At 61.6% G+C, this 25,605-nt stretch overlaps 1 protein-coding gene across 1 annotated transcript; it reads left to right on the forward strand.

The window, feature by feature from the left end:
* Nucleotides 1-2,611: 2,611 nt before the first annotated feature.
* On the forward strand, nucleotides 2,612-25,387 carry LOC128980432 (TAF6-like RNA polymerase II p300/CBP-associated factor-associated factor 65 kDa subunit 6L; the record flags this gene model as incomplete). Its single annotated transcript, XM_054398907.1, has 7 exons — nucleotides 2,612-2,758; nucleotides 4,010-4,096; nucleotides 12,191-12,341; nucleotides 12,659-12,709; nucleotides 14,361-14,455; nucleotides 18,652-18,726; nucleotides 25,167-25,387. Coding segments are annotated over exons 1-7 (827 nt in total), but the record flags the coding sequence as incomplete, so codon positions are not given.
* Nucleotides 25,388-25,605: the final 218 nt, after the last annotated feature.

Consider the following 25,605-nt stretch of genomic DNA (forward strand, 5'->3'; position numbering starts at 1 on the left):
TGGACAAAGTGGAGGTCACTGTGGAAGATGTTGAGTCATCATGGAGGCAATGGAAGCCAGATAGAGACATGGCGGTCACCATGGGCACATGGAACCACTATGGACCATCGTGGAGTGACAACCACGGGGCACGTGCGAGGTCACCATAAACATGGATGTCATTATGGACACATGGTGGAGGCCACCATGAGTCACCATGGAAGGTGCTCACCATGAAGACACGAGGTCATCAGGGCACATGAGGCCAGCATGAGACACATGATTGTCAACCAACTGGAAGACATGGAGGTCACCTGTGGACACATGGAGGCCCACTTTGGACACTTGGTACCCTTGGGACCCTTGAGACGCCACCTTGACATCTGGATGCTACAATGGACACTGTTGACCACCTTTCCCCCCTTTGGACCACCTCTTGGACTTCGGGACCCTTTGTACCCCTGGACCGCCCTTCTTAGTGGACATCTGGTGCCCGTTTGGACTCCTCTGGACCAACCACCTCTTAGCGGACATCTACGACCTGGTTCCACGCAGGGGGGGGTGTGTTGGGGCTGAAGTTTACTTGGTTAAAAAGGCGGATCTAATGAGCTGCTGAAGTCTAAGTTCACAGCCGAATTTTTCCTTCCCCACTGATTCGCTCCTTGAGTGTTTTCCTTTTGCATTCTGTTCACCCCTCCTCCATCCATGCCGAGGCGGAGGATCCGAGCATGGGGCAGAGGGCAGCCGTCAGTCGTATCTCTCGTCACCTTCCGTTCGCGTTAGAAGCTGGCGGGGGAGGGAGCGTGGGCTGGGCGCCCCTGGGGACGCTGGGCGTAGGCGCGAGGGACGGCGGCTAGGGGGGCGGCGGTTATTGCTAATGAGAAGGCCAACGGGAGCCGCAGAGCAGGGGATGCGGGTGGCCAGCGATGATTCCAACGAGCAGATGAGCGGCTAGCGGGGTTATGCTAGAAAAGACGGAGTGAGCATGTTCACGAAAGGCTCATCCAATCAGAGTGGGGCGGGGTTGCAAGGAACGGGGGTGAGGATGCCAATTGGCTGGGAATCAAAAGCGGGGGTGGCGGGGCCAACGCCGGGGACGCCGATCACGCTTTATGGTAGAAGAGTAGCGAAGCATGTCCGCGGGAAACGTGCGCTCTGCGGTACCCGGGGAAGAGCTTTGAACCCGGAGGGTCGCGAGGTGGAAAGCCGCAGGCCCAAGCGCGGGAGCTAAAGGAAGGTTCAGAGTAGAAAATGGAGGGATAATAGCGGAGTGGAAGGAGAACTATCGAGCAGGGCTTCGCTGTTCGGGCCTTTTGCCGCTCCCGCTGCACCCTGCGCGGCTGCCCCCTTCCCTATGCTGCTGACGATCCCCGGACGATTCGTGGAGTGGAGTACAAGCTCCCGTTTCCCACACCCCTACCGGCCCCCATCCGCCGCCCCGCTCCTGCTCCCTGCCCTGCCCATAATCAACTCTATCCCTTGGGCTTTGGCGGGTAACCGAGTAGCGCCTCGTTCAACCACACCTGGCGTGCCCCTGAGCACGCCTGGCGCCCCTCATTACCATGGTCCCGCCCCCTCCCTGCGCTCGCTCCGCCCTTGCCTTGTCTCCCAGCCAATGCATCGCATGCCACGCCTCCCCGCCCTTCCTGATTGGCAGGGCTCAGCGCAGCCTCCAGGCTCCCTTCGCGGCCTTCGTCCCTCATTAGCATAACCCCGCCCCTCTCAAACCCACGTGGTTTACTCTGGGCACGCCCCACCCCACCACCTCTCAAGTCCCACTAGCCCCTCATTAGCATAACCCCGCCCTCCGCCTCTCCCCCTCCGCTCCGCTCCTCCGCCCAGCGTCCAAGCTCCCCCTCCTCTCTCCCTCCCCACCGCTTCCATCGCGGACAGGCGACAGAGAAACGACCCCAGCCGCCCTCTGCCCCCTGCTCGCAGCCCAGTGCCCAATTACTTCCCTCCCAATCCCCCCCGGCTTCTATCGCGACAGGAAAACGACCCCAGCCGCCCTCTGCCCCCTGCTCGCAGCCCAGCGCCCAAACGCTTCCTGCCCCCCGCTTCTATCGCGATAGAGAACCGACCCCAGCCGCCCTCTGCCCCCGCCCTGCCCGCAGCCTAGCGCCCTCCCGGCAGCCTTCTGGGCGCTTCATTTACATAACCACGCCCCTTCCCCCCGCCGGCCTTGGTGCTGCGAGGGCGGTTGGCGGCAAGCTCCTTGGCCCCCGCACACCGCGCGCGTGGCGCCGTGCGTCAGCTGCGCGTCCAGTGCGTCACTTGCGTCACCGTGCGTCACTGCGTCGGCTGTGCCCCTCCGCTTCCCGCCGCTTCCCTCCGCCCCCTCCGGGTTCCCTCCGAGCCCTCTCTGACTCCCTCTGTTTCCCTCCGATCCCCTCCGAGTCTTCTCCGAATCTCCTCTGATTCCCTCCATTCCTCTCCGAATCCCTTCCGAGTCCTCTCCGAGTCCCTCTGCTTCCCTCCCACTCCCTCCGAGTCCTCTCCGAATCCTTTCCGAGTCGTCTCCGAGTCCGTCTGCTTCCCTCCGAGTCCTTTCCGAATCCCTTCCGAGTCCCTCCGGTCCCCTCCGAGTCCCCTCCTGCCTCCTCCGGTGCCCTCCGCGCCCCGCTCCGGTGCCATGTCGGAGCGGGAGGAGCGGCGCTTCGTGGAGCTGCCGCGGGAATCGGTTCGCCTGATGGCGGAGAGCACCGGGCTGGAGCTCAGCGACGAGGTCGCCGCTTTGCTGGCCGAGGACGTTTGCTACCGGCTGCGGGAGGCCACGCAGGTAAAGGGCGGCCGAGGGGAGGTGTCCGTCCCCCGCCCCCCACCGCGGGGTTCCCGGTTTGCCTCGATCCCAGCATCCCGGGATCCCCAGGATCCCTAATCCCAGTGTCCCAGTGGCTGGTTGGCCCTTTCCGGCCTCCCAGAGCCATTCCCAGAGCCCTTCCCGTTATCCCAGTACCTTTCCCAGCCTCCCAGAGCCATTCCCAGAGCCCTTCCCATTATTCCAGTGCCTTTCCCAGCCTCCCAGAGCCATGCCCAGTGCCCTTCCCGTTATCCCAGTGCCCTTCCCGTTATCCCAGTGCCCTTCCCAGTGCCTTTCCTAGTCTCCCAGTGCCCTTCCTGTTATCCCAGAGCCATTCCTAGTGCCCTTCTCATTATTCCAGAGCCCTTCCCACTATCCCAGTGCCTTTCCCAGAGCCCTTTCCAGTCTTCCAGCACCGTTCCCAGTGCCCTTTCCGTTATCCCAGAGCCCTTCCCAACTCCCTTGCTACTCTCTCAAAGCCCTTCCCAGTCTGCCAGTGCCATTCCCAGTGCCTCCCAGAACAGCTCCTAGTTCCCTTCCTGTTATCCCAGTTTCCCTTCCCATTATCCTAGTTCCTTCTCATTCTCCCAGAGCCCTTCCCAGTCTCCCAGTGACATTCCCAGTGTCTCCCATAGCTGCTGCCAGTTCCCTTCCCATTATCCCAGTTCCCTTCCCAGCTCCCTCTCCATTATCCCAGAGCCTTTTTCATTTTCCCAGTTCCATTCCCATTACCTCAGCCCTTCCAGTCTCCAGTAACATCCCCAGTGCCTCCCAAAGCTCCCTTCCCAGTTCCTTCCTCCTTCCTCCCAGAGCACTTCCCAGTTTCTTAGTGACATTCCCAGTGCCTCCCAGAATAGCTCCCAGTTCCCTTTCCATTATCCCAGAGCCCTTCCCAGTTTCTTAGTGACATTCCCAGTGCCTCCCAGAATAGCTCCCAGTTCCCTTTCCATTATCCCAGAGCCCTTCCCAGTTTCTTAGTGACATTCCCAGTGCCTCCCAAAATAGCTCCCAGTTCCCTTCCCATTCTCCCAGAGCCCTTCCCAGTCTCCCAGTGGCGTTCCCAGTGCCTCCCAGCTCCCCTCCCATTATCCTAAAGCCCTTCCCGTTATCCCAGAGCTTTGTCCAGTCTCCAACTGACATTCCCAGTGCCTCCCAGAGCCCGTCCCAGCTCCCTCCCTGTTCTCCCAGAGCCTTTCCCATTCTCCCAGTGACATTCCCAGTGCCTCCCAGAACAGCTCCCAGTTCCTCAAGCACCGCCGGCGCCGGAAGCTGACTGTGGAGGACTTCAACCGAGCTCTGCGCTGGAGCAACGTCGAGGTGAGGCCCCACTGGGAAGGGGGAGAGGTCCAGGGGGAGAGAAGGTCCAGGGGGGAGAAGGTCCTGGGGGTGGAGAAGGTCCTGGGGGTGGAGAAGGTCCTGGGGTGGAGAAGGTCCTGGGGGGGAGAAGGTCCTGGGGTGGAGAAGGTCCTGGGGGGGAGAAGGTCCTGGGGGGGAGAAGGTCCTGGGGGTGGAGAAGGTCCTGGGGGGGAGAAGGTCCTGGAGGTGGAGGAGGTTCTGGGGGTGGAGGAGGTTCTGGGGGGGAGAAGGTCCTGGGGGGGAGAAGGTCCTGGGGATGGAGAAGGTCCTGGGGGTGGAGAAGGTCCTGGGGGGGAGAAGGTCCTGGGGGGGGAGAAGGTCCTGGAGGTGGAGAAGGTTCTGGGGGTGGAGGAGGTTCTGGGGGGAGAAGGTCCTGGGGATGGAGAAGGTCCTGGGGGGGGAGAAGGTCCTGGGGATGGAGAAGGTCCTGGGGGGGAGAAGGTCCTGGGGATGGAGAAGGTCCAGGGGGGGAGAAGGTCCTGGGGGTGGAGAAGGTCCTGGGGGGGGAGAAGGTCCTGGGGGTGGAGAAGGTCCTGGGGGGGGAGAAGGTCCTGGGGATGGAGAAGGTCCTGGGGATGGAGAAGGTCCTGGGGATGGAGAAGGTCCAGGGGGGGAGAAGGTCCTGGGGTGGAGAAGGTCCTGGGGGGGAGAAGGTCCTGGGGATGGAGAAGGTCCAGGGGGGAGAAGGTCCTGGGGATGGAGAAGGTCCTGGGGGGAGAAGGTCCTGGGGGTGGAGAAGGTCCTGGGGGTGAGAAGGTCCTGGGGGTGGAGAAGGTCCTGGGGGGGAGAAGGTCCTGGGGGGAAGAAGGTCCTGGGGATGGAGAAGGTCCTGGGGGGGAGAAGGTCCTGGGGATGGAGAAGGTCCTGGGGTGGAGAAGGTCCTGGGGGTGGAGAAGGTCCTGGGGGTGGAGAAGGTCCTGGGGGGGAGAAGGTCCTGGGGGTGGAGGAGGTCCTGGGGGGGAGAAGGTCCTGGGGATGGAGAAGGTCCTGGAGGTGGAGAAGGTCCTGGGGTGGAGAAGGTCCAGGGGGGGAGAAGGTCCTGGGGGGGAGAAGGTCCTGGGGTGGAGAAGGTCCTGGGGGGGAGAAGGTCCTGGGGTGGAGAAGGTCCTGGGGATGGAGAAGGTCCAGGGGGGGAGAAGGTCCTGGGGGGGAGAAGGTCCTGGGGGTGGAGAAGGTCCTGGGGGTGGAGAAGGTCCTGGGGGGGAGAAGGTCCTGGGGGTGGAGAAGGTCCTGGGGGGGAGAAGGTCCTGGGGGGAGAAGGTCCTGGGGGTGGAGAAGGTCCTGGGGGGTGGAGAAGGTCCTGGGGGGGAGAAGGTCCTGGGGGGGAGAAGGTCCTGGGGATGGAGAAGGTCCTGGGGGTGGAGAAGGTCCTGGGGGTGGAGAAGGTCCTGGGGGTGGAGAAGGTCCTGGGGTGGAGAAGGTCCTGGGGGGGAGAAGGTCCTGGGGGTGGAGAAGGTCCTGGGGGTGGAGAAGGTCCTGGGGTGGAGAAGGTCCTGGGGGGGAGAAGGTCCTGGGGGGGAGAAGGTCCTGGGGTGGAGAAGGTCCTGGGGGGGAGAAGGTCCTGGGGGTGGAGAAGGTCCTGGGGTGGAGAAGGTCCTGGGGGGGAGAAGGTCCTGGGGGGGAGAAGGTCCTGGGGGTGGAGAAGGTCCTGGGGGTGGAGAAGGTCCTGGGGGGGAGAAGGTCCTGGGGGTGGAGAAGGTCCTGGGGGGGAGAAGGTCCTGGGGGGGAGAAGGTCCTGGGGGTGGAGAAGGTCCTGGGGGTGGAGAAGGTCCTGGGGGGGAGAAGGTCCTGGGGGGGAGAAGGTCCTGGGGTGGAATTGGGGGAGAAGGTCCTGGAGGGTGGAGAAGGTCCTGGGGGTGGAGAAGGTCCTGGGGTGGAGAAGGTCCTGGGGGGAGAAGGTCCTGGGGTGGAGAAGGTCCTGGGGGGGAGAAGGTCCTGGGGGTGGAGAAGGTCCTGGGGGTGGAGAAGGTCCAGGGGGGGAGAAGGTCCTGGGGTGGAGAAGGTCCTGGGGGTGGAGAAGGTCCTGGGGTGGAGAAGGTCCTGGGGGGGAGAAGGTCCTGGGGGTGGAGAAGGTCCTGGGGGGGAGAAGGTCCTGGGGGGGAGAAGGTCCTGGGGTGGAGAAGGTCCTGGGGGTGGAGAAGGTCCTGGGGGGGAGAAGGTCCTGGGGGTGGAGAAGGTCCTGGGGATGGAGAAGGTCCTGGGGGTGGAGAAGGTCCTGGGGGTGGAGAAGGTCCTGGGGGTGGAGAAGGTCCTGGGGATGGAGAAGGTCCTGGGGGGGAGAAGGTCCTGGGGGTGGAGAAGGTCCTGGGGGGGAGAAGGTCCTGGGGGTGGAGGAGGTCCTGGGGGTGGAGAAGGTCCTGGAGGTGGAGGAGGTCCTGGAGGTGGAGATGGGATGGAGAGGTCCTGGGGTGGAGAAGGTCCTGGGTGGAGAAGGTCCTGGAGGTGGAGAAGGTCCTGGGGTGGAGAAGGTCCTGGGGTGGAGAAGGTCCTGGGGGTGGAGAAGGTCCTGGGGTGGAGAAGGTCCTGGGGGGAGAAGGTCCTGGGGTGGAGAAGGTCCTGGGGTGGAGAAGGTCCTGGGGTGGAGAAGGTCCTGGAGGTGGAGAAGGTCCTGGGGTGGAGAAGGTCCTGGGGGTGGAGAAGGTCCTGGGGATGGAGAAGGTCCTGGGGTGGAGAAGGTCCTGGGGGGAGAAGGTCCTGGGGTGGAGAAGGTCCTGGGGATGGAGAAGGTCCTGGGGTGGAGAAGGTCCTGGGGGTGGAGAAGGTCCTGGGGGTGGAGAAGGTCCTGGGGGTGGAGAAGGTCCTGGGGTGGAGAAGGTCCTGGGGATGGAGAAGGTCCTGGGGTGGAGAAGGTCCTGGGGATGGAGAAGGTCCTGGGGGGGAGAAGGTCCTGGGGGTGGAGAAGGTCCTGGGGATGGAGAAGGTCCTGGGGGTGGAGAAGGTCCTGGGGTGGAGAAGGTCCTGGGGGTGGAGAAGGTCCTGGGGATGGAGAAGGTCCTGGGGGTGGAGAAGGTCCTGGGGAGTGGAGAAGGTCCTGGGGGTGGAGAAGGTCCTGGGGTGGAGAAGGTCCTGGGGTGGAGAAGGTCCTGGGGTGGAGAAGGTCCTGGGGGTGGAGAAGGTCCTGGGGGTGGAGAAGGTCCTGGGGGTGGAGAAGGTCCTGGGGTGGAGAAGGTCCTGGGGTGGAGAAGGTCCTGGGGTGGAGAAGGTCCTGGGGTGGAGAAGGTCCTGGGGTGGAGAAGGTCCTGGGGGTGGAGAAGGTCCTGGGGGGGAGAAGGTCCTGGGGGTGGAGAAGGTCCTGGGGTGGAGAAGGTCCTGGGGTGGAGAAGGTCCTGGGGGGGAGAAGGTCCTGGGGGGGAGAAGGTCCTGGGGTGGAGAAGGTCCTGGGGGGGAGAAGGTCCTGGGGGTGGAGAAGGTCCTGGGGTGGAGAAGGTCCTGGGGGTGGAGGAGGTCCTGGGGGTGGAGAAGGTCCTGGGGTGGAGAAGGTCCTGGGGGTGGAGAAGGTCCTGGGGGTGGAGAAGGTCCTGGGGATGGAGAAGGTCCTGGGGGTGGAGAAGGTCCTGGGGTGGAGAAGGTCCTGGGGGTGGAGAAGGTCCTGGGGGGGAGAAGGTCCTGGGGGTGGAGAAGGTCCTGGGGGGGAGAAGGTCCTGGGGGTGGAGAAGGTCCTGGGGGTGGAGAAGGTCCTGGGGTGGAGAAGGTCCTGGGGTGGAGAAGGTCCTGGGGTGGAGAAGGTCCTGGGGTGGAGAAGGTCCTGGGGGTGGAGAAGGTCCTGGGGGTGGAGAAGGTCCTGGGGTGGAGAAGGTCCTGGGGGGGAGAAGGTCCTGGGGTGGAGAAGGTCCAGGGGGGAGAAGGTCCTGGGGGTGGAGAAGGTCCTGGGGGGGAGAAGGTCCTGGGGATGGAGAAGGTCCTGGGGTGGAGAAGGTCCTGGGGGTGGAGAAGGTCCTGGGGTGGAGAAGGTCCTGGGGTGGAGAAGGTCCTGGAGGTGGAGAGGTCCTGGGGTGGAGAAGGTCCAGGAGGTGGAGAAGGTCCTGGGGTGGAGAAGGTCCTGAGGGTGGAGAAGGTCCTGGAGGTGGAGAAGGTCCTGGAGGTGGAGAAGGTCCTGGAGGTAGAGAAGGTCCTGGAGGTAGAGAAGGTCCTGGGGGTGGAGAAGGTCCTGGAGGTGGAGGAGGTCCAGGAGGTGGATTTGGGATGGAGAAGGTCCAGGAGGTGGATTTGGGATGGAGAAGGTCCAGGAGGTGGATTTGGGATGGAGGAGGTCCAGGAGGTGGATTTGGGATGGAGAAGGTCCTGGAGGTGGATTGGGATGGAGAAGGTCCAGGAGGTGGATTTGGGATGGAGAGGTCCAGGAGGTGGATTTGGGATGGAGAAGGTCCAGGAGGTGGATTTGGGATGGAGAAGGTCCAGGAGGTGGATTTGGGATGGAGAAGGTCCAGGAGGTGGATTTGGGATGGAGAAGGTCCTGGAGGTGGATTTGGGATGGAGAGGTCCAGGAGGTGGATTTGGGATGGAGAGGTCCTGGTGGATGGAGAAGGTCCAGGAGGTGGATGGAGAGGTCCTGGAGGTGGATGGAGAGAGGTCCAGGAGGTGGATTTGGGATGGAGAAGGTCCAGGAGGTGGATTTGGGATGGAGAAGGTCCAGGAGGTGGATTTGGGATGGAGGAGGTCCAGGAGGTGGATTTGGGATGGAGAGGTCCTGGATGGATGGAGAGAGGTCCAGGAGGTGGATTTGGGATGGAGCAGGAGGTCCTGGAGGTGGATTTGGGATGGAGGAGGTCCAGGAGGTGGATTTGGGATGGAGCAGGAGGTCCAGGAGGTGGATTTGGGATGGAGAAGGTCCTGGAGGTGGATTTGGGATGGAGAAGGTCCTGGAGGTGGATTTGGGATGGAGCAGGAGGTCCAGGAGGTGGATTTGGGATGGAGCAGGAGGTCCAGGAGGTGGATTTGGGATGGAGCAGGAGGTCCTGGAGGTGGATTTGGGATGGAGGAGGTCCAGGAGGTGGATTTGGGATGGAGCAGGAGGTCCAGGAGGTGGATTTGGGATGGAGAAGGTCCTGGAGGTGGATTTGGGATGGAGAAGGTCCTGGAGGTGGATTTGGGATGGAGCAGGAGGTCCAGGAGGTGGATTTGGGATGGAGCAGGAGGTCCTGGAGGTGGATTTGGGATGGAGAAGGTCCAGGAGGTGGATTTGGGATGGAGAAGGTCCAGGAGGTGGATTTGGGATGGAGGAGGTCCAGGAGGTGGATTTGGGATGGAGCAGGAGGTCCAGGAGGTGGATTTGGGATGGAGCAGGAGGTCCTGGAGGTGGATTTGGGATGGAGCAGGAGGTCCAGGAGGTGGATTTGGGATGGAGGAGGTCCAGGAGGTGGATTTGGGATGGAGCAGGAGGTCCAGGAGGTGGATTTGGGATGGAGCAGGAGGTCCAGGAGGTGGATTTGGGATGGAGAAGGTCCTGGAGGTGGATTTGGGATGGAGAAGGTCCAGGAGGTGGATTTGGGATGGAGCAGGAGGTCCTGGAGGTGGATTTGGGATGGAGGAGGTCCAGGAGGTGGATTTGGGATGGAGCAGGAGGTCCTGGAGGTGGATTTGGGATGGAGAAGGTCCAGGAGGTGGATTTGGGATGGAGGAGGTCCAGGAGGTGGATTTGGGATGGAGCAGGAGGTCCAGGAGGTGGATTTGGGATGGAGCAGGAGGTCCAGGAGGTGGATTTGGGATGGAGCAGGAGGTCCAGGAGGTGGATTTGGGATGGAGAAGGTCCAGGAGGTGGATTTGGGATGGAGCAGGAGGTCCAGGAGGTGGATTTGGGATGGAGCAGGAGGTCCAGGAGGTGGATTTGGGATGGAGCAGGAGGTCCAGGAGGTGGATTTGGGATGGAGAAGGTCCAGGAGGTGGATTTGGGATGGAGCAGGAGGTCCAGGAGGTGGATTTGGGATGGAGCAGGAGGTCCAGGAGGTGGATTTGGGATGGAGCAGGAGGTCCAGGAGGTGGATTTGGGATGGAGCAGGAGGTCCAGGAGGTGGATTTGGGATGGAGGAGGTGCAGGAGGTGGATTTGGGATGGAGAAGGTGCTGGAGGTGGATTTGGGATGGAGCAGGAGGTCCAGGAGGTGGATTTGGGATGGAGCAGGAGGTCCAGGAGGTGGATTTGGGATGGAGAAGGTCCTGGAGGTGGATTTGGGATGGAGCAGGAGGTCCTGGAGGTGGATTTGGGATGGAGGAGGTCCAGGAGGTGGATTTGGGATGGAGGAGGTCCAGGAGGTGGATTTGGGATGGAGCAGGAGGTCCAGGAGGTGGATTTGGGATGGAGCAGGAGGTCCAGGAGGTGGATTTGGGATGGAGAAGGTCCAGGAGGTGGATTTGGGATGGAGAAGGTCCAGGAGGTGGATTTGGGATGGAGCAGGAGGTCCAGGAGGTGGATTTGGGATGGAGCAGGAGGTCCAGGAGGTGGATTTGGGATGGAGAGGAGGTCCAGGAGGTGGATTTGGGATGGAGGAGGTCCAGGAGGTGGATTTGGGATGGAGGAGGTCCAGGAGGTGGATTTGGGATGGAGCAGGAGGTCCAGGAGGTGGATTTGGGATGGAGAAGGTCCTGGAGGTGGATTTGGGATGGAGCAGGAGGTCCAGGAGGTGGATTTGGGATGGAGCAGGAGGTCCAGGAGGTGGATTTGGGATGGAGAAGGTCCTGGAGGTGGATTTGGGATGGAGCAGGAGGTCCAGGAGGTGGATTTGGGATGGAGGAGGTCCAGGAGGTGGATTTGGGATGGAGCAGGAGGTCCAGGAGGTGGATTTGGGATGGAGAAGGTCCTGGAGGTGGATTTGGGATGGAGCAGGAGGTCCAGGAGGTGGATTTGGGATGGAGAAGGTCCAGGAGGTGGATTTGGGATGGAGAAGGTCCAGGAGGTGGATTTGGGATGGAGCAGGAGGTCCAGGAGGTGGATTTGGGATGGAGCAGGAGGTCCAGGAGGTGGATTTGGGATGGAGAAGGAGGTCCAGGAGGTGGATTTGGGATGGAGGAGGTCCAGGAGGTGGATTTGGGATGGAGCAGGAGGTCCAGGAGGTGGATTTGGGATGGAGCAGGAGGTCCAGGAGGTGGATTTGGGATGGAGAAGGAGGTCCAGGAGGTGGATTTGGGATGGAGGAGGTCCAGGAGGTGGATTTGGGATGGAGGAGGTCCAGGAGGTGGATTTGGGATGGAGCAGGAGGTCCAGGAGGTGGATTTGGGATGGAGCAGGAGGTCCAGGAGGTGGATTTGGGATGGAGAAGGTCCTGGAGGTGGATTTGGGATGGAGCAGGAGGTCCAGGAGGTGGATTTGGGATGGAGCAGGAGGTCCAGGAGGTGGATTTGGGATGGAGAAGGTCCTGGAGGTGGATTTGGGATGGAGCAGGAGGTCCAGGAGGTGGATTTGGGATGGAGGAGGTCCAGGAGGTGGATTTGGGATGGAGCAGGAGGTCCAGGAGGTGGATTTGGGATGGAGCAGGAGGTCCAGGAGGTGGATTTGGGATGGAGAAGGTCCTGGAGGTGGATTTGGGATGGAGCAGGAGGTCCAGGAGGTGGATTTGGGATGGAGAAGGTCCAGGAGGTGGATTTGGGATGGAGAAGGTCCAGGAGGTGGATTTGGGATGGAGCAGGAGGTCCAGGAGGTGGATTTGGGATGGAGCAGGAGGTCCAGGAGGTGGATTTGGGATGGAGAAGGTCCAGGAGGTGGATTTGGGATGGAGAAGGTCCAGGAGATGGATTTGGGATGGAGCAGGAGGTCCAGGAGGTGGATTTGGGATGGAGCAGGAGGTCCAGGAGGTGGATTTGGGATGGAGAAGGAGGTCCAGGAGGTGGATTTGGGATGGAGGAGGTCCAGGAGGTGGATTTGGGATGGAGCAGGAGGTCCAGGAGGTGGATTTGGGATGGAGCAGGAGGTCCAGGAGGTGGATTTGGGATGGAGAAGGAGGTCCAGGAGGTGGATTTGGGATGGAGGAGGTCCAGGAGGTGGATTTGGGATGGAGCAGGAGGTCCTGGAGGTGGATTTGGGATGGAGAAGGTCCAGGAGGTGCCAGCAGGTTGTCTTCTGCAGGTGGTCTGTGGCTATGGCTCCCAGGACTCTTTGCCCTTCAGGACCATCAAGGATGGAGACCTCTTCTTCCAGGAGGACCGAGAGGTCAACCTGGTGGAGTTGGCCTTGGCCACCAACATCCCCAAAGGTTGTGCTGAGACCACGGTGAGAGGTGAGGAGGTCCTCATGGCCACCACCCAAAGTCATCTGCTGGCCACCAGCTGACCTTGGGGGAGACCCAAGAGGTCCTCATGGCCACCACTCAACCTTGAGGAGATCAAGGGAAGGTCTCCATGGTCTCCACCCAAGGTTGGGAGCTCTGGAGAAGGTCTCCATGGTCTCCACCCAAGGTTGGGAGCTCTGGAGAAGGTCTCCATGGTCTCCACCCAAGGTTGGGAGCTCTGGAGAAGGTCTCCATGGTCTCCACCCAAGGTTGGGAGCTCTGGAGAAGGTCTCCATGGTCTCCACCATCTTCTCCTTCCCTTCCAGTCCACGTTTCCTACCTGGATGGCAAAGGCAACCTTGAACCACAGGGATCTGGTAAGGACCTCCCAGTGCCTCCCAGTGCTTCCCAGTCCCCCCAGTGCCCTCCCAGTCCCAACCAGTACCTCCCAGTCCCCCCAGTGCCTCCCAGTTCCCCCCAGTGCCTCCCAGTTCCCACCAGTGCCTCCCAGTCCCCTTCAGTTCCCACCAGTGCCTCCCAGTCCCAACCAGTACTTCCCAGTCCCAACCAGTACCTCCCAGTCCCCTCCCAGTCCCACCAGCGCCCTCCCAGTCCCACCAGCGCCCTCCCAGTCCCAACCAGTGCCTCCCAGTCCCAACCAGTGCCTCCCAGTCCCCCCAGTGCCTCCCAGTCCCCCCAGTGCCCTCCAGTTCCCACCAGTGACCTCCCAGTTCCCACCAGTGACCTCCCAGTTCCCACCAGTGCCCTCCCAGTCCCAACCAGTACCTCCCACACCCTACCGGTACCTCCCAGTCCCACCAGTGCCCTCCCAGTCCCCTCCCAGTCCCACCAGTGCCCTCCCAGTCCCCTCCCAGTCCCAACCAGCGCCCTCCCAGTCCCAACCAGCACCCTCCCAGTCCCAACGAGTGTCTCCCAGTCCCAACGAGTGTCTCCCAGTCCCAACCAGTGTCTCCCAGTCCCAACCAGTGCCTCCCAGTCCCCTCCAGTCCCCACCAGTGCCCTCCCAGTCCCCACCAGTGCCCTCCCAGTCCCCTCCAGTGCCCTCCCAGTCCCCTCCCAGTCCCCCCAGTCCCCTCCCAGTCCCAACCAGTACCTCCCACTCCCCCCAGTACCTCCCAGTCCCCCCAGTGCCCTCCCAGTCCCCCCAGTGCCCTCCCAGTCCCCCCAGTGCCTCCCAGTCCCCCCAGTGCCTCCCAGTTCCCCCCAGTGCCTCCCAGTTCCCACCAGTGCCTCCCAGTCGCCTTCAGTTCCCACCAGTGCCTCCCAGTCCCAACCAGTACCTCCCAGTCCCAACCAGTACCTCCCAGTCCCCTCCCAGTCCCACCAGCGCCCTCCCAGTCCCACCAGCGCCCTCCCAGTCCCAACCAGTGCCTCCCAGTCCCAACCAGTGCCTCCCAGTTCCCACCAGTGCCTCCCAGTTCCCACCAGTGCCCTCCAGTTCCCACCAGTGCCCTCCAGTTCCCACCAGTGCCCTCCCAGTCCCAACCAGTACCTCCCACACCCTACCAGTACCTCCCAGTCCCACCAGTGCCCTCCCAGTCCCCTCCCAGTCCAACCAGCGCCCTCCCAGTCCCAACCAGTGTCTCCCAGTCCCAACCAGTGCCTCCCAGTCCCAACCAGTGCCCTCCCAGTGCCCTCCAGTTCTCCCCAGTGCCCTCCAGTTCTCCCCAGTGCCCTCCAGTTCCCACCAGTGCCCTCCCAGTCCCAACCAGTACCTCCCACACCCTACCAGTACCTCCCAGTCCCACCAGTGCCCTCCCAGTCCCCTCCCAGTCCAACCAGCGCCCTCCCAGTCCCAACCAGTGTCTCCCAGTCCCAACCAGTGTCTCCCAGTCCCAACCAGTGCCTCCCAGTCCCAACCAGTGCCCTCCCAGTGCCCTCCAGTTCTCCCCAGTGCCCTCCAGTTCCCACCAGTGCCCTCCAGTTCCCACCAGTGCCCTCCAGTTCCCACCAGTGCCCTCCAGTTCTCCCCAGTGCCCTCCCAGTCCAACCAGTTGCCTCTCCCAGTGCCCAGTGCTGTCTCCACCTTGACCGAGGACCTCCTGAAGTACTACCAGAACGTGACCAGAGCTGTGCTGGGGGACGACCCCCAGCTGATGAAGGTGAGGAGGAGGAGGAGGAGGACCCCGGGGGGGACCTCAGCTGCTCCTGCCAGGACCTCCAGGGCCGGCCCTGGCCGTGGTGGGGACGTGGGGATGGAGGTCCACCACCCACCCAAGGTCTGTAGTGAGGTGGGGATGGAGGTCCACCACCCACCCAAGGTCTGTAGTGAGGTGGGGATGGAGGTCCACCAGCAGCCCAAGGTCTGTAGTGAGGTGGGGATGGAGGTCCACCAGCAGCCCAAGGTCTGTAGTGAGGTGGGGATGGAGGTCCACCAGCAGCCCAAGGTCTGTAGTGAGGTGAGGATGGAGGTCCACCAGCAGCCCAAGGTCTGTAGTGAGGTGGGGATGGAGGTCCACCAGCAGCCCAAGGTCTGTAGTGAGGTGGGGATGGAGGTCCACCACCCACCCAAGGTCTGTAGTGAGGTGGGGATGGAGGTCCACCACCAGCCCAAGGGCTCTGCTGAGGTCTGGTTGGGTTCCATGGGGACCTTGGGTTGGAGGGAGGTGAGGATGGAAGTCCACCACCAAGCCAAGGTGTTTGGTGGCATCTCAAGGGCTGGTTGGGTGCCACTGGGATGTGGGGATGGAGGTCCACCACCCACCCAAGGTCTGTAGTGAGGTGAGGATGGAGGTCCACCAGCAGCCCAAGGTCTGTAGTGAGGTGGGGATGGAGGTCCACCACCCACCCAAGGTCTGTAGTGAGGTGGGGATGGAGGTCCACCACCCACCCAAGGTCTGTAGTGAGGTGGGGATGGAGGTCCACCAGCAGCCCAAGGTCTGTAGTGAGGTGGGGATGGAGGTCCACCAGCAGCCCAAGGTCTGTAGTGAGGTGAGGATGGAGGTCCACCAGCAGCCCAAGGTCTGTAGTGAGGTGGGGATGGAGGTCCACCAGCAGCCCAAGGTCTGTAGTGAGGTGGGGATGGAGGTCCACCACCCACCCAAGGTCTGTAGTGAGGTGGGGATGGAGGTCCACCACCAGCCCAAGGGCTCTGCTGAGGTCTGGTTGGGTTCCATGGGGACCTTGGGTTGGAGGGAGGTGAGGATGGAAGTCCACCACCAAGCCAAGGTGTTTGGTGGCATCTCAAGGGCTGGTTGGGTGCCACTGGGATGTGGGGATGGAGGTCCACCACCCACCCAAGGTCTGTAGTGAGGTGAGGATGGAGGTCCACCAGCAGCCCAAGGTCTGTAGTGAGGTGGGGATGGAGGTCCACCAGCAGCCCAAGGTCTGTAGTGAGGTGGGGATGGAGGTCCACCAGCAGCCCAAGGTCTGTAGTGAGGTGGGGATGGAGGTCCACCAGCAGCCCAAGGTCTGTAGTGAGGTGAGGATGGAGGTCCACCAGCAGCCCAAGGTCTGTAGTGAGGTGGGGATGGAGGTCCACCAGCAGCCCAAGGTCTGTAGTGAGGTGGGGATGGAGGTCCACCACCCACCCAAGGTCTGTAGTGAGGTGGGGATGGAGGTCCACCACCAGCCCAAGGGCTCTGCTGAGGTCTGGTTGGGTTCCATGGGGACCTTGGGTTGGAGGGAGGTGAGGATGGAAGTCCACCACCAAGCCAAGGTGTTTGGTGGCATCTCAAGGGCTGGTTGGGTGCCACTGGGACGTGGGGATGGAGATCCACCACCCACCCAAGGTCTGTAGTGAGGTGGGGATGGAGGTCCACCAGCAGCCCAAGGTCTGTAGTGAGGTGGGGATGGAGGTCCACCACCCACCCAAGGTCTGTAGTGAGGTGGGGATGGAGGTCCACCACCCACCCAAGGTCTGTAGTGAGGTGGGGATGGAGGTCCACCACCCACCCAAGGTCTGTAGTGAGGTGAGGATGGAGGTCCACCACCCACCCAAGGTCTGTAGTGAGGTGGGGATGGAGGTCCACCACCCACCCAAGGTCTGTAGTGAGGTGGGGATGGAGGTCCACCAGCAGCCCAAGGTCTGTAGTGAGGTGGGGATGGAGGTCCACCAGCAGCCCAAGGTCTGTAGTGAGGTGAGGATGGAGGTCCACCAGCAGCCCAAGGTCTGTAGTGAGGTGGGGATGGAGGTCCACCAGCAGCCCAAGGTCTGTAGTGAGGTGGGGATGGAGGTCCACCAGCAGCCCAAGGTCTGTAGTGAGGTGGGGATGGAGGTCCACCACCCACCCAAGGTCTGTAGTGAGGTGGGGATGGAGGTCCACCAGCAGCCCAAGGTCTGTAGTGAGGTGGGGATGGAGGTCCACCACCCACCCAAGGTCTGTAGTGAGGTGGGGATGGAGGTCCACCACCCACCCAAGGTCTGTAGTGAGGTGAGGATGGAGGTCCACCACCCACCCAAGGTCTGTAGTGAGGTGGGGATGGAGGTCCACCACCCACCCAAGGTCTGTAGTGAGGTGGGGATGGAGGTCCACCAGCAAGCCAAGGCCTGTAGTGAGGTGGGGATGGAGGTCCACCAGCAGCCCAAGGTCTGTAGTGAGGTGGGGATGGAGGTCCACCACCAGCCCAAGGTCTGTAGTGAGGTGGGGATGGAGGTCCACCACCCACCCAAGGTCTGTAGTGAGGTGGGGATGGAGGTCCACCACCCACCCAAGGTCTGTAGTGAGGTGGGGATGGAGGTCCACCACCAGCCCAAGGTCTGTAGTGAGGTGAGGATGGAGGTCCACCAGCAGCCCAAGGTCTGTAGTGAGGTGGGGATGGAGGTCCACCAGCAGCCCAAGGTCTGTAGTGAGGTGGGGATGGAGGTCCACCACCCACCCAAGGTCTGTAGTGAGGTGGGGATGGAGGTCCACCAGCAGCCCAAGGTCTGTAGTGAGGTGAGGATGGAGGTCCACCAGCAGCCCAAGGTCTGTAGTGAGGTGGGGATGGAGGTCCACCACCAGCCCAAGGTCTGTAGTGAGGTGGGGATGGAGGTCCACCAGCAGCCCAAGGTCTGTAGTGAGGTGGGGATGGAGGTCCACCACCCACCCAAGGTCTGTAGTGAGGTGGGGATGGAGGTCCACCACCCACCCAAGGTCTGTATTGAGGTGGGGATGGAGGTCCACCACCCACCCAAGGTCTGTAGTGAGGTGGGGATGGAGGTCCACCAGCAGCCCAAGGTCTGTAGTGAGGTGAGGATGGAGGTCCACCACCCACCCAAGGTCTGTAGTGAGGTGGGGATGGAGGTCCACCAGCAGCCCAAGGTCTGTAGTGAGGTGAGGATGGAGGTCCACCAGCAGCCCAAGGTCTGTAGTGAGGTGGGGATGGAGGTCCACCACCAGCCCAAGGTCTGTAGTGAGGTGGGGATGGAGGTCCACCAGCAGCCCAAGGTCTGTAGTGAGGTGGGGATGGAGGTCCACCACCCACCCAAGGTCTGTAGTGAGGTGAGGATGGAGGTCCACCACCCACCCAAGGTCTGTAGTGAGGTGGGGATGGAGGTCCACCAGCAGCCCAAGGTCTGTAGTGAGGTGGGGATGGAGGTCCACCAGCAGCCCAAGGTCTGTAGTGAGGTGAGGATGGAGGTCCACCACCCACCCAAGGTCTGTAGTGAGGTGAGGATGGAGGTCCACCACCCACCCAAGGTCTGTAGTGAGGTGGGGATGGAGGTCCACCAGCAGCCCAAGGTCTGTAGTGAGGTGAGGATGGAGGTCCACCACCCACCCAAGGTCTGTAGTGAGGTGGGGATGGAGGTCCACCACCCACCCAAGGTCTGTAGTGAGGTGAGGATGGAGGTCCACCACCCACCCAAGGTCTGTAGTGAGGTGAGGATGGAGGTCCACCAGCAGCCCAAGGTCTGTAGTGAGGTGGGGATGGAGGTCCACCACCCACCCAAGGTCTGTAGTGAGGTGGGGATGGAGGTCCACCACCCACCCAAGGTCTGTAGTGAGGTGGGGATGGAGGTCCACCACCCACCCAAGGTCTGTAGTGAGGTGGGGATGGAGGTCCACCAGCAGCCCAAGGTCTGTAGTGAGGTGAGGATGGAGGTCCACCAGCAGCCCAAGGTCTGTAGTGAGGTGGGGATGGAGGTCCACCACCAGCCCAAGGTCTGTAGTGAGGTGAGGATGGAGGTCCACCACCCACCCAAGGTCTGTAGTGAGGTGAGGATGGAGGTCCACCACCCACCCAAGGTCTGTAGTGAGGTGGAGATGGAGGTCCACCACCAGCCCAAGGGCTCTGCTGAGGTCTGGTTGGGTTCCATGGGGACCTTGGGTCGGAGGGAGGTGAGGCTGGAGGTCCACCACCAACCTTGCCCTTTTAGGTGGCCCTCCAGGACCTCCAGACCAACTCCAAGATCGCTGCTCTCCTGCCTTACTTCGTCTACGTGGTCAGTGGGGTGAGTGTGGTCCTCCAAGGTGGACCTTCTCCAGTTGAGCTTCTCCTTGGAGGCTCTTCAGCTGAGGTTCTCTAGCTGAGGTTCTCCTCTTCAGCTTCTCTTTGGAGGTTCTCCAGTTGAGGTTCTTCAGGTTGGTGTTGGGGGTGGTCAGTTGAGGCTCTCCAGTTGGGGTTCTCCAGTTGAGGCTCTGCAGTTGAGGCTCTCCAGTTGAGGCTCTCCAGTTGGGGTTCTCCAGTTGGGGTTCTCCAGTTGGGGTTCTCCAGTTGAGGCTCTCCAGTTGGGGTTCTCCAGTTGGGGTTCTCCAGTTGAGGCTCTCCAGTTGAGGCTCTCCAGTTGGGGTTCTCCAGTTGGGGTTCTCCAGTTGGGGTTCTCCAGTTGAGGTTCTCCAGTTGAGGTTCTTCCATTTAGCTCCTCGTTGAGGTTCTCCAGTTGAGGCTCTCCAGTTGAGGTTCTCCAGTTGAGGCTCTCCAGTTGAGGTTCTCCAGTAGAGGTTCTCCAGTTGAGGTTCTCCAGTTGAGGTTCCTTCTAAGTTGAGGTTCTCCAGTTGAGGTTCTCCAGTTGAGGTTCTCCAGTTGAGGTTCTTCCATTTAGCTCCTCGTTGAGGTTCTCCAGTTGAGGTTCTCCAGTTGAGGCTCTCCAGTTGAGGCTCTCCAGTTGAGGTTCTCCAGTTGAGGTTCTTCCATTTAGCTCCTCGTTGAGGTTCTCCAGTTGAGGCTCTCCAGTTGAGGCTCTCCAGTTGGGGTTCTCCAGTTGAGGCTCTCCAGTTGAGGCTCTCCAGTTGGGGTTCTCCAGTTGGGGTTCTCCAGTTGGGGTTCTCCAGTTGAGGCTCTCCAGTTGGGGTTCTCCAGTTGAGGCTCTCCAGTTGAGGCTCTCCAGTTGGGGTTCTCCAGTTGGGGTTCTCCAGTTGGGGTTCTCCAGTTGAGGTTCTCCAGTTAAAAGTTCTCCAGTTCAGTTCTGGTGGTGCTCAGTTGAGGTTCTCCAGCTGAGGGTCTCCAGTTAAAAGTTCTCCTTGAAGTTCTCCACTTGAGGTTCTTCGGTTTAGGCTCTCCAGTTGAAGCTCTCCAGCTGAGGTTCTCCACTTGAGCTTCTCCTTGGAGCTTCTCTTTTGAGGTTCTTCTTGGAGGTTTTCTAATGGAGGTTTCCAGTTGAAGTTCCCCCCCTTGAGCTCCTCCAGTTTGGTTCTGGTGGTGTTCAGTTGAGGTTCTCCAGTTGAGGTTCTCCTTGGAGTTCTCTTCTTGAGGTTCTCCAGCTGAGCTTTTCCACTTGAGCTTTTCCTTGGAGCTTCTCCTTGGAGCTTCTCCTTGGAGCTTCTCCTTGGAGCTTCTCCTTGGAGCTTCTCCTTAGAGCTTCTCCTTGGAGCTTCTCCTTAGAGCTTCTCCTTAGAGCTTCTCCTTGGAGCTTCTCCTTGGAGCTTCTCCTTGGAGCTTCTCCTTAGAGCTTCTCCTTGGAGGTTCTCCAGTTGAGGTTCTCCAGTTTGGTTCTGGTGGTGCTCAGTTGAGGGTCTCTAGTTGGGGGTCTCCATTTTGAGGGTCTCTAGTTGGGGGTCTCTAGTTGAGGGTCTCTAGTTGAGGGTCTCTAGTTGAGGGTCTCCATGTTGAGGGTCTCCATGTTGAGGGTCTCTAGTTGAGAGTCTCCATGTTGAGGGTCTCCATGTTGAGGGTCTCCATGTTGAGGGTCTCTAGTTGGGGGTCTCTAGTTGAGGGTCTCCATGTTGAGGGTCTCCATGTTGAGGGTCTCCATGTTGAGGGTCTCTAGTTGAGAGTCTCCATGTTGAGGGTCTCCATGTTGAGGGTCTCTAGTTGAGGGTCTCTAGTTGAGGGTCTCTAGTTGAGGGTCTCCATGTTGAGGGTCTCTAGTTGAGGGTCTCTAGTTGGGGGTCTCCATGTTGAGGGTCTCCATGTTGAGGGTCTCCATGTTGGGGGTCTCTAGTTGGGGGTCTCTAGTTGGGGGTCTCTAGTTGAGGGTCTCTAGTTGGGGGTCTCTAGTTGAGGGTCTCTAGTTGAGGGTCTCTAGTTGGGGGTCTCTAGTTGGGGGTCTCTAGTTGAGGGTCTCTAGTTGGGGGTCTCTAGTTGGGGGTCTCTAGTTGAGGGTCTCTAGTTGGGGGTCTCTAGTTGAGGGTCTCCATGTTGGGGGTCTCTAGTTGGGGGTCTCTAGTTGGGGGTCTCTAGTTGAGGGTCTCCATGTTGAGGGTCTCTAGTTGGGGGTCTCTAGTTGAGGTTTTCTTCTTGAGCTTCTTCTTGGAGGTTCTTCTCTTGAGGTTCTCCAGCTGAGTTTCTCCACTTGAAGTTCTCTCCTTGAGCTCCTCCAGCTTGCTTTGGTGGTGCCTCAGCTGTCCCTCAGCTGTCCCTCAGCTGTCCCTCAGCTGTCCCTCAGCTGTCCCTCAGCTGTCCCTCTGCTGTCCCTCTGCTGTCCCTCTGCTGTCCCTCTGCTGTCCCTCAGCTGTCCCTCTGCTGTCCCTCAGCTGTCCCTCAGCTGTCCCTCAGCTGTCCCTCAGCTGTCCCTCAGCTGTCCCCTCTGCTGTCCCTCAGCTGTCCCTCTGCTGTCCCTCTGCTGTCCCTCAGCTGTCCCTCTGCTGTCCCTCTGCTGTCCCTCTGCTGTCCCTCTGCTGTCCCTCAGCTGTCCCTCTGCTGTCCCTCAGCTGTCCCTCTGCTGTCCCTCTGCTGTCCCTCTGCTGTCCCTCTGCTGTCCCTCTGCTGTCCCTCAGCTGTCCCTCTGCTGTCCCTCTGCTGTCCCCTCTGCTGTCCCTCTGCTGTCCCTCTGCTGTCCCTCTGCTGTCCCTCTGCTGTCCCTCTGCTGTCCCCTCTGCTGTCCCCTCTGCTGTCCCTCTGCTGTCCCTCTGCTGTCCCTCTGCTGTCCCTCAGCTGTCCCCTCAGCTGTCCCCTCAGCTGTCCCTCTGCTGTCCCTCAGCTGTCCCCTCAGCTGTCCCCTCAGCTGTCCCCTCAGCTGTCCCTCTGCTGTCCCTCTGCTGTCCCTCTGCTGTCCCTCTGCTGTCCCTCTGCTGTCCCTCGCTGCCCCCTGCTGTCTCTCTGCTGTCCCTCTGCTGTCCCTCTGCTGTCCCTCAGCTGTCCCTCTGCTGTCCCTCAGCTGTCCCTCTGCTGTCCCTCTGCTGTCCCTCTGCTGTCCCTCAGCTGTCCCTCAGCTGTCCCTCTGCTGTCCCTCTGCTGTCCCTCTGCTGTCCCTCTGCTGTCCCTCTGCTGTCCCTCTGCTGTCCCTCTGCTGTCCCTCTGCTGTCCCTCTGCTGTCCCTCTGCTGTCCCTCAGCTGTCCCTCTGCTGTCCCTCAGCTGTCCCTCTGCTGTCCCTCAGCTGTCCCTCAGCTGTCCCTCTGCTGTCCCTCTGCTGTCCCTCTGCTGTCCCTCTGCTGTCCCTCTGCTGTCCCTCTGCTGTCCCTCTGCTGTCCCTCAGCTGTCCCTCAGCTGTCCCTCTGCTGTCCCTCTGCTGTCCCCTCTGCTGTCCCTCTGCTGTCCCCCTGCTGTCTCTCTGCTGTCCCTCAGCTGTCCCTCTGCTGTCCCTCAGCTGTCCCTCAGCTGTCCCTCAGCTGTCCCTCTGCTGTCCCTCTGCTGTCCCTCAGCTGTCCCTCAGCTGTCCCTCAGCTGTCCCTCTGCTGTCCCTCTGCTGTCCCTCAGCTGTCCCTCAGCTGTCCCTCAGCTGTCCCTCTGCTGTCCCTCTGCTGTCCCTCAGCTGTCCCTCAGCTGTCCCTCAGCTGTCCCTCAGCTGTCCCTCTGCTGTCCCTCTGCTGTCCCTCTGCTGTCCCTCTGCTGTCCCTCTGCTGTCCCTCTGCTGTCCCTCAGCTGTCCCTCTGCTGTCCCTCAGCTGTCCCTCTGCTGTCCCTCAGCTGTCCCTCTGCTGTCCCTCTGCTGTCCCTCAGCTGTCCCTCAGCTGTCCCTCTGCTGTCCCTCTGCTGTCCCTCAGCTGTCCCTCAGCTGTCCCTCAGCTGTCCCTCAGCTGTCTCTCTGCTGTCCCTCAGCTGTCCCTCTGCTGTCCCTCTGCTGTCCCTCTGCTGTCCCTCTGCTGTCCCTCTGCTGTCTCTCTGCTGTCCCTCAGCTGTCCCTCTGCTGTCCCTCTGCTGTCCCTCAGCTGTCCCTCTGCTGTCCCTCTGCTGTCCCTCTGCTGTCCCTCTGCTGTCCCTCAGCTGTCCCTCAGCTGTCCCTCTGCTGTCTCTCTGCTGTCCCTCTGCTGTCCCTCTGCTGTCCCTCTGCTGTCCCTCTGCTGTCCCTCTGCTGTCCCTCAGCTGTCCCTCAGCTGTCCCTCTGCTGTCCCTCAGCTGTCCCTCTGCTGTCCCTCTGCTGTCCCTCTGCTGTCCCTCAGCTGTCCCTCTGCTGTCCCTCAGCTGTCCCCCTGCTGTCCCTCTGCTGTCCCTCAGCTGTCCCTCAGCTGTCCCTCTGCTGTCCCTCTGCTGTCCCTCTGCTGTCCCTCAGCTGTCCCTCTGCTGTCCCTCTGCTGTCCCTCTGCTGTCCCTCTGCTGTCCCTCAGCTGTCCCTCTGCTGTCCCTCTGCTGTCCCTCTGCTGTCCCTCTGCTGTCCCTCAGCTGTCCCTCTGCTGTCCCTCTGCTGTCCCTCTGCTGTCCCTCAGCTGTCCCTCTGCTGTCCCTCTGCTGTCCCTCTGCTGTCCCTCTGCTGTCCCTCTGCTGTCACTCTGCTGTCCCTCTGCTGTCCCTCTGCTGTCCCTCAGCTGTCCCTCTGCTGTCCCTCAGCTGTCCCTCTGCTGTCCCTCTGCTGTCCCTCTGCTGTCCCTCTGCTGTCCCTCTGCTGTCCCTCAGCTGTCCCTCTGCTGTCCCTCAGCTGTCCCTCTGCTGTCCCTCTGCTGTCCCTCTGCTGTCCCTCTGCTGTCCCTCTGCTGTCCCTCAGCTGTCCCTCTGCTGTCCCTCTGCTGTCCCTCTGCTGTCCCTCTGCTGTCCCTCTGCTGTCCCTCTGCTGTCCCTCTGCTGTCCCTCAGCTGTCCCCCTGCTGTCCCTCTGCTGTCCCTCTGCTGTCCCTCTGCTGTCCCTCTGCTGTCCCTCTGCTGTCCCTCTGCTGTCCCTCTGCTGTCCCTCTGCTGTCCCTCTGCTGTCCCTCTGCTGTCCCTCTGCTGTCCCTCTGCTGTCCCTCTGCTGTCCCTCAGCTGTCCCTCAGCTGTCCCTCAGCTGTCCCCTCTGCTGTCCCTCTGCTGTCCCTCTGCTGTCCCTCTGCTGTCCCTCTGCTGTCCCTCAGCTGTCCCTCTGCTGTCCCTCTGCTGTCCCTCTGCTGTCCCTCTGCTGTCCCTCTGCTGTCCCTCTGCTGTCCCTCTGCTGTCCCCCTGCTGTCCCCTCTGCTGTCCCTCTGCTGTCCCTCTGCTGTCCCTCTGCTGTCCCTCAGCTGTCCCTCTGCTGTCCCTCTGCTGTCCCTCTGCTGTCCCCCTGCTGTCCCCTCTGCTGTCCCTCAGCTGTCCCTCAGCTGTCCCTCTGCTGTCCCTCTGCTGTCCCTCTGCTGTCCCCCTGCTGTCCCCCTGCTGTCCCTCTGCTGTCCCTCAGCTGTCCCTCTGCTGTCCCTCTGCTGTCCCTCTGCTGTCCCCTCTGCTGTCCCTCTGCTGTCCCTCTGCTGTCCCTCAGCTGTCCCTCTGCTGTCCCTCTGCTGTCCCTCAGCTGTCCCTCAGCTGTCCCTCAGCTGTCCCTCAGCTGTCCCTCAGCTGTCCCTCAGCTGTCCCTCTGCTGTCCCTCTGCTGTCCCCTCTGCTGTCCCCTCTGCTGTCCCTCAGCTGTCCCTCTGCTGTCCCTCTGCTGTCCCTCTGCTGTCCCTCTGCTGTCCCTCTGCTGTCCCTCTGCTGTCCCTCTGCTGTCCCTCTGCTGTCCCTCTGCTGTCCCTCTGCTGTCCCCTCTGCTGTCCCCTCTGCTGTCCCTCAGCTGTCCCTCAGCTGTCCCTCAGCTGTCCCTCAGCTGTCCCTCTGCTGTCCCTCTGCTGTCCCTCTGCTGTCCCTCTGCTGTCCCTCAGCTGTCCCTCAGCTGTCCCTCTGCTGTCCCTCTGCTGTCCCTCTGCTGTCCCCTCTGCTGTCCCCTCTGCTGTCCCTCTGCTGTCCCTCTGCTGTCCCTCAGCTGTCCCTCTGCTGTCCCTCAGCTGTCCCTCAGCTGTCCCTCTGCTGTCCCTCTGCTGTCCCTCTGCTGTCCCTCAGCTGTCCCTCAGCTGTCCCTCAGCTGTCCCTCAGCTGTCCCTCTGCTGTCCCTCTGCTGTCCCCCTGCTGTCCCTCAGCTGTCCCTCTGCTGTCCCTCTGCTGTCCCTCAGCTGTCCCTCAGCTGTCCCCTCTGCTGTCCCTCTGCTGTCCCCCTGCTGTCCCTCAGCTGTCCCTCTGCTGTCCCCTCTGCTCTCCCCTCTGCTCTCCCCTCTGCTGTCCCTCAGCTGTCCCTCTGCTGTCCCCTCTGCTGTCCCTCTGCTGTCCCTCTGCTGTCCCCCTGCTGTCCCCCTGAGGCCCTCCTCTGCTGTCCCTCCCGGCAGGTGAAGTCTGTGAGCCACGACCTGGAGCAGCTGAGCCGCCTGCTGCACGTCGCCCGCAGCCTGATCCTCAACCCCTTCCTCTGCCTGGGCTCCTACGTCCGCAGCCTCATCTCCAGCGTCATCTACTGCACCCTGGAGCCCCTGGCCGCCTCCATCAACCCCCTCAACGACCACTGGACCCTCCGCGACTACGCCGCCCTGCTCCTCAGCCGCATCTTCTGGTGGGTGGGGGAGCCCTCCTGGGTGGTGGGGGAGCCCTCCCTGAGGTGGGGGAGCCCTCCCTGAGGTGGAGGAACCCTCCTTGAGATTGAGGAACCCTTGAGGTGGAGGAACCCTCCATGAGGTTGAGGAACTCTTGAGGTGGAGGAACCCTCCTTGAGATTGAGGAACCCTTGAGGTGGAGGAACCCTCCTTGAGATTGAGGAACTCTTGAGTTGGA

Source organism: Indicator indicator, unplaced genomic scaffold (assembly GCF_027791375.1).
Source record: "Indicator indicator isolate 239-I01 unplaced genomic scaffold, UM_Iind_1.1 iindUn_scaffold_175, whole genome shotgun sequence".
Lineage (NCBI taxonomy): Eukaryota > Metazoa > Chordata > Aves > Piciformes > Indicatoridae > Indicator > Indicator indicator.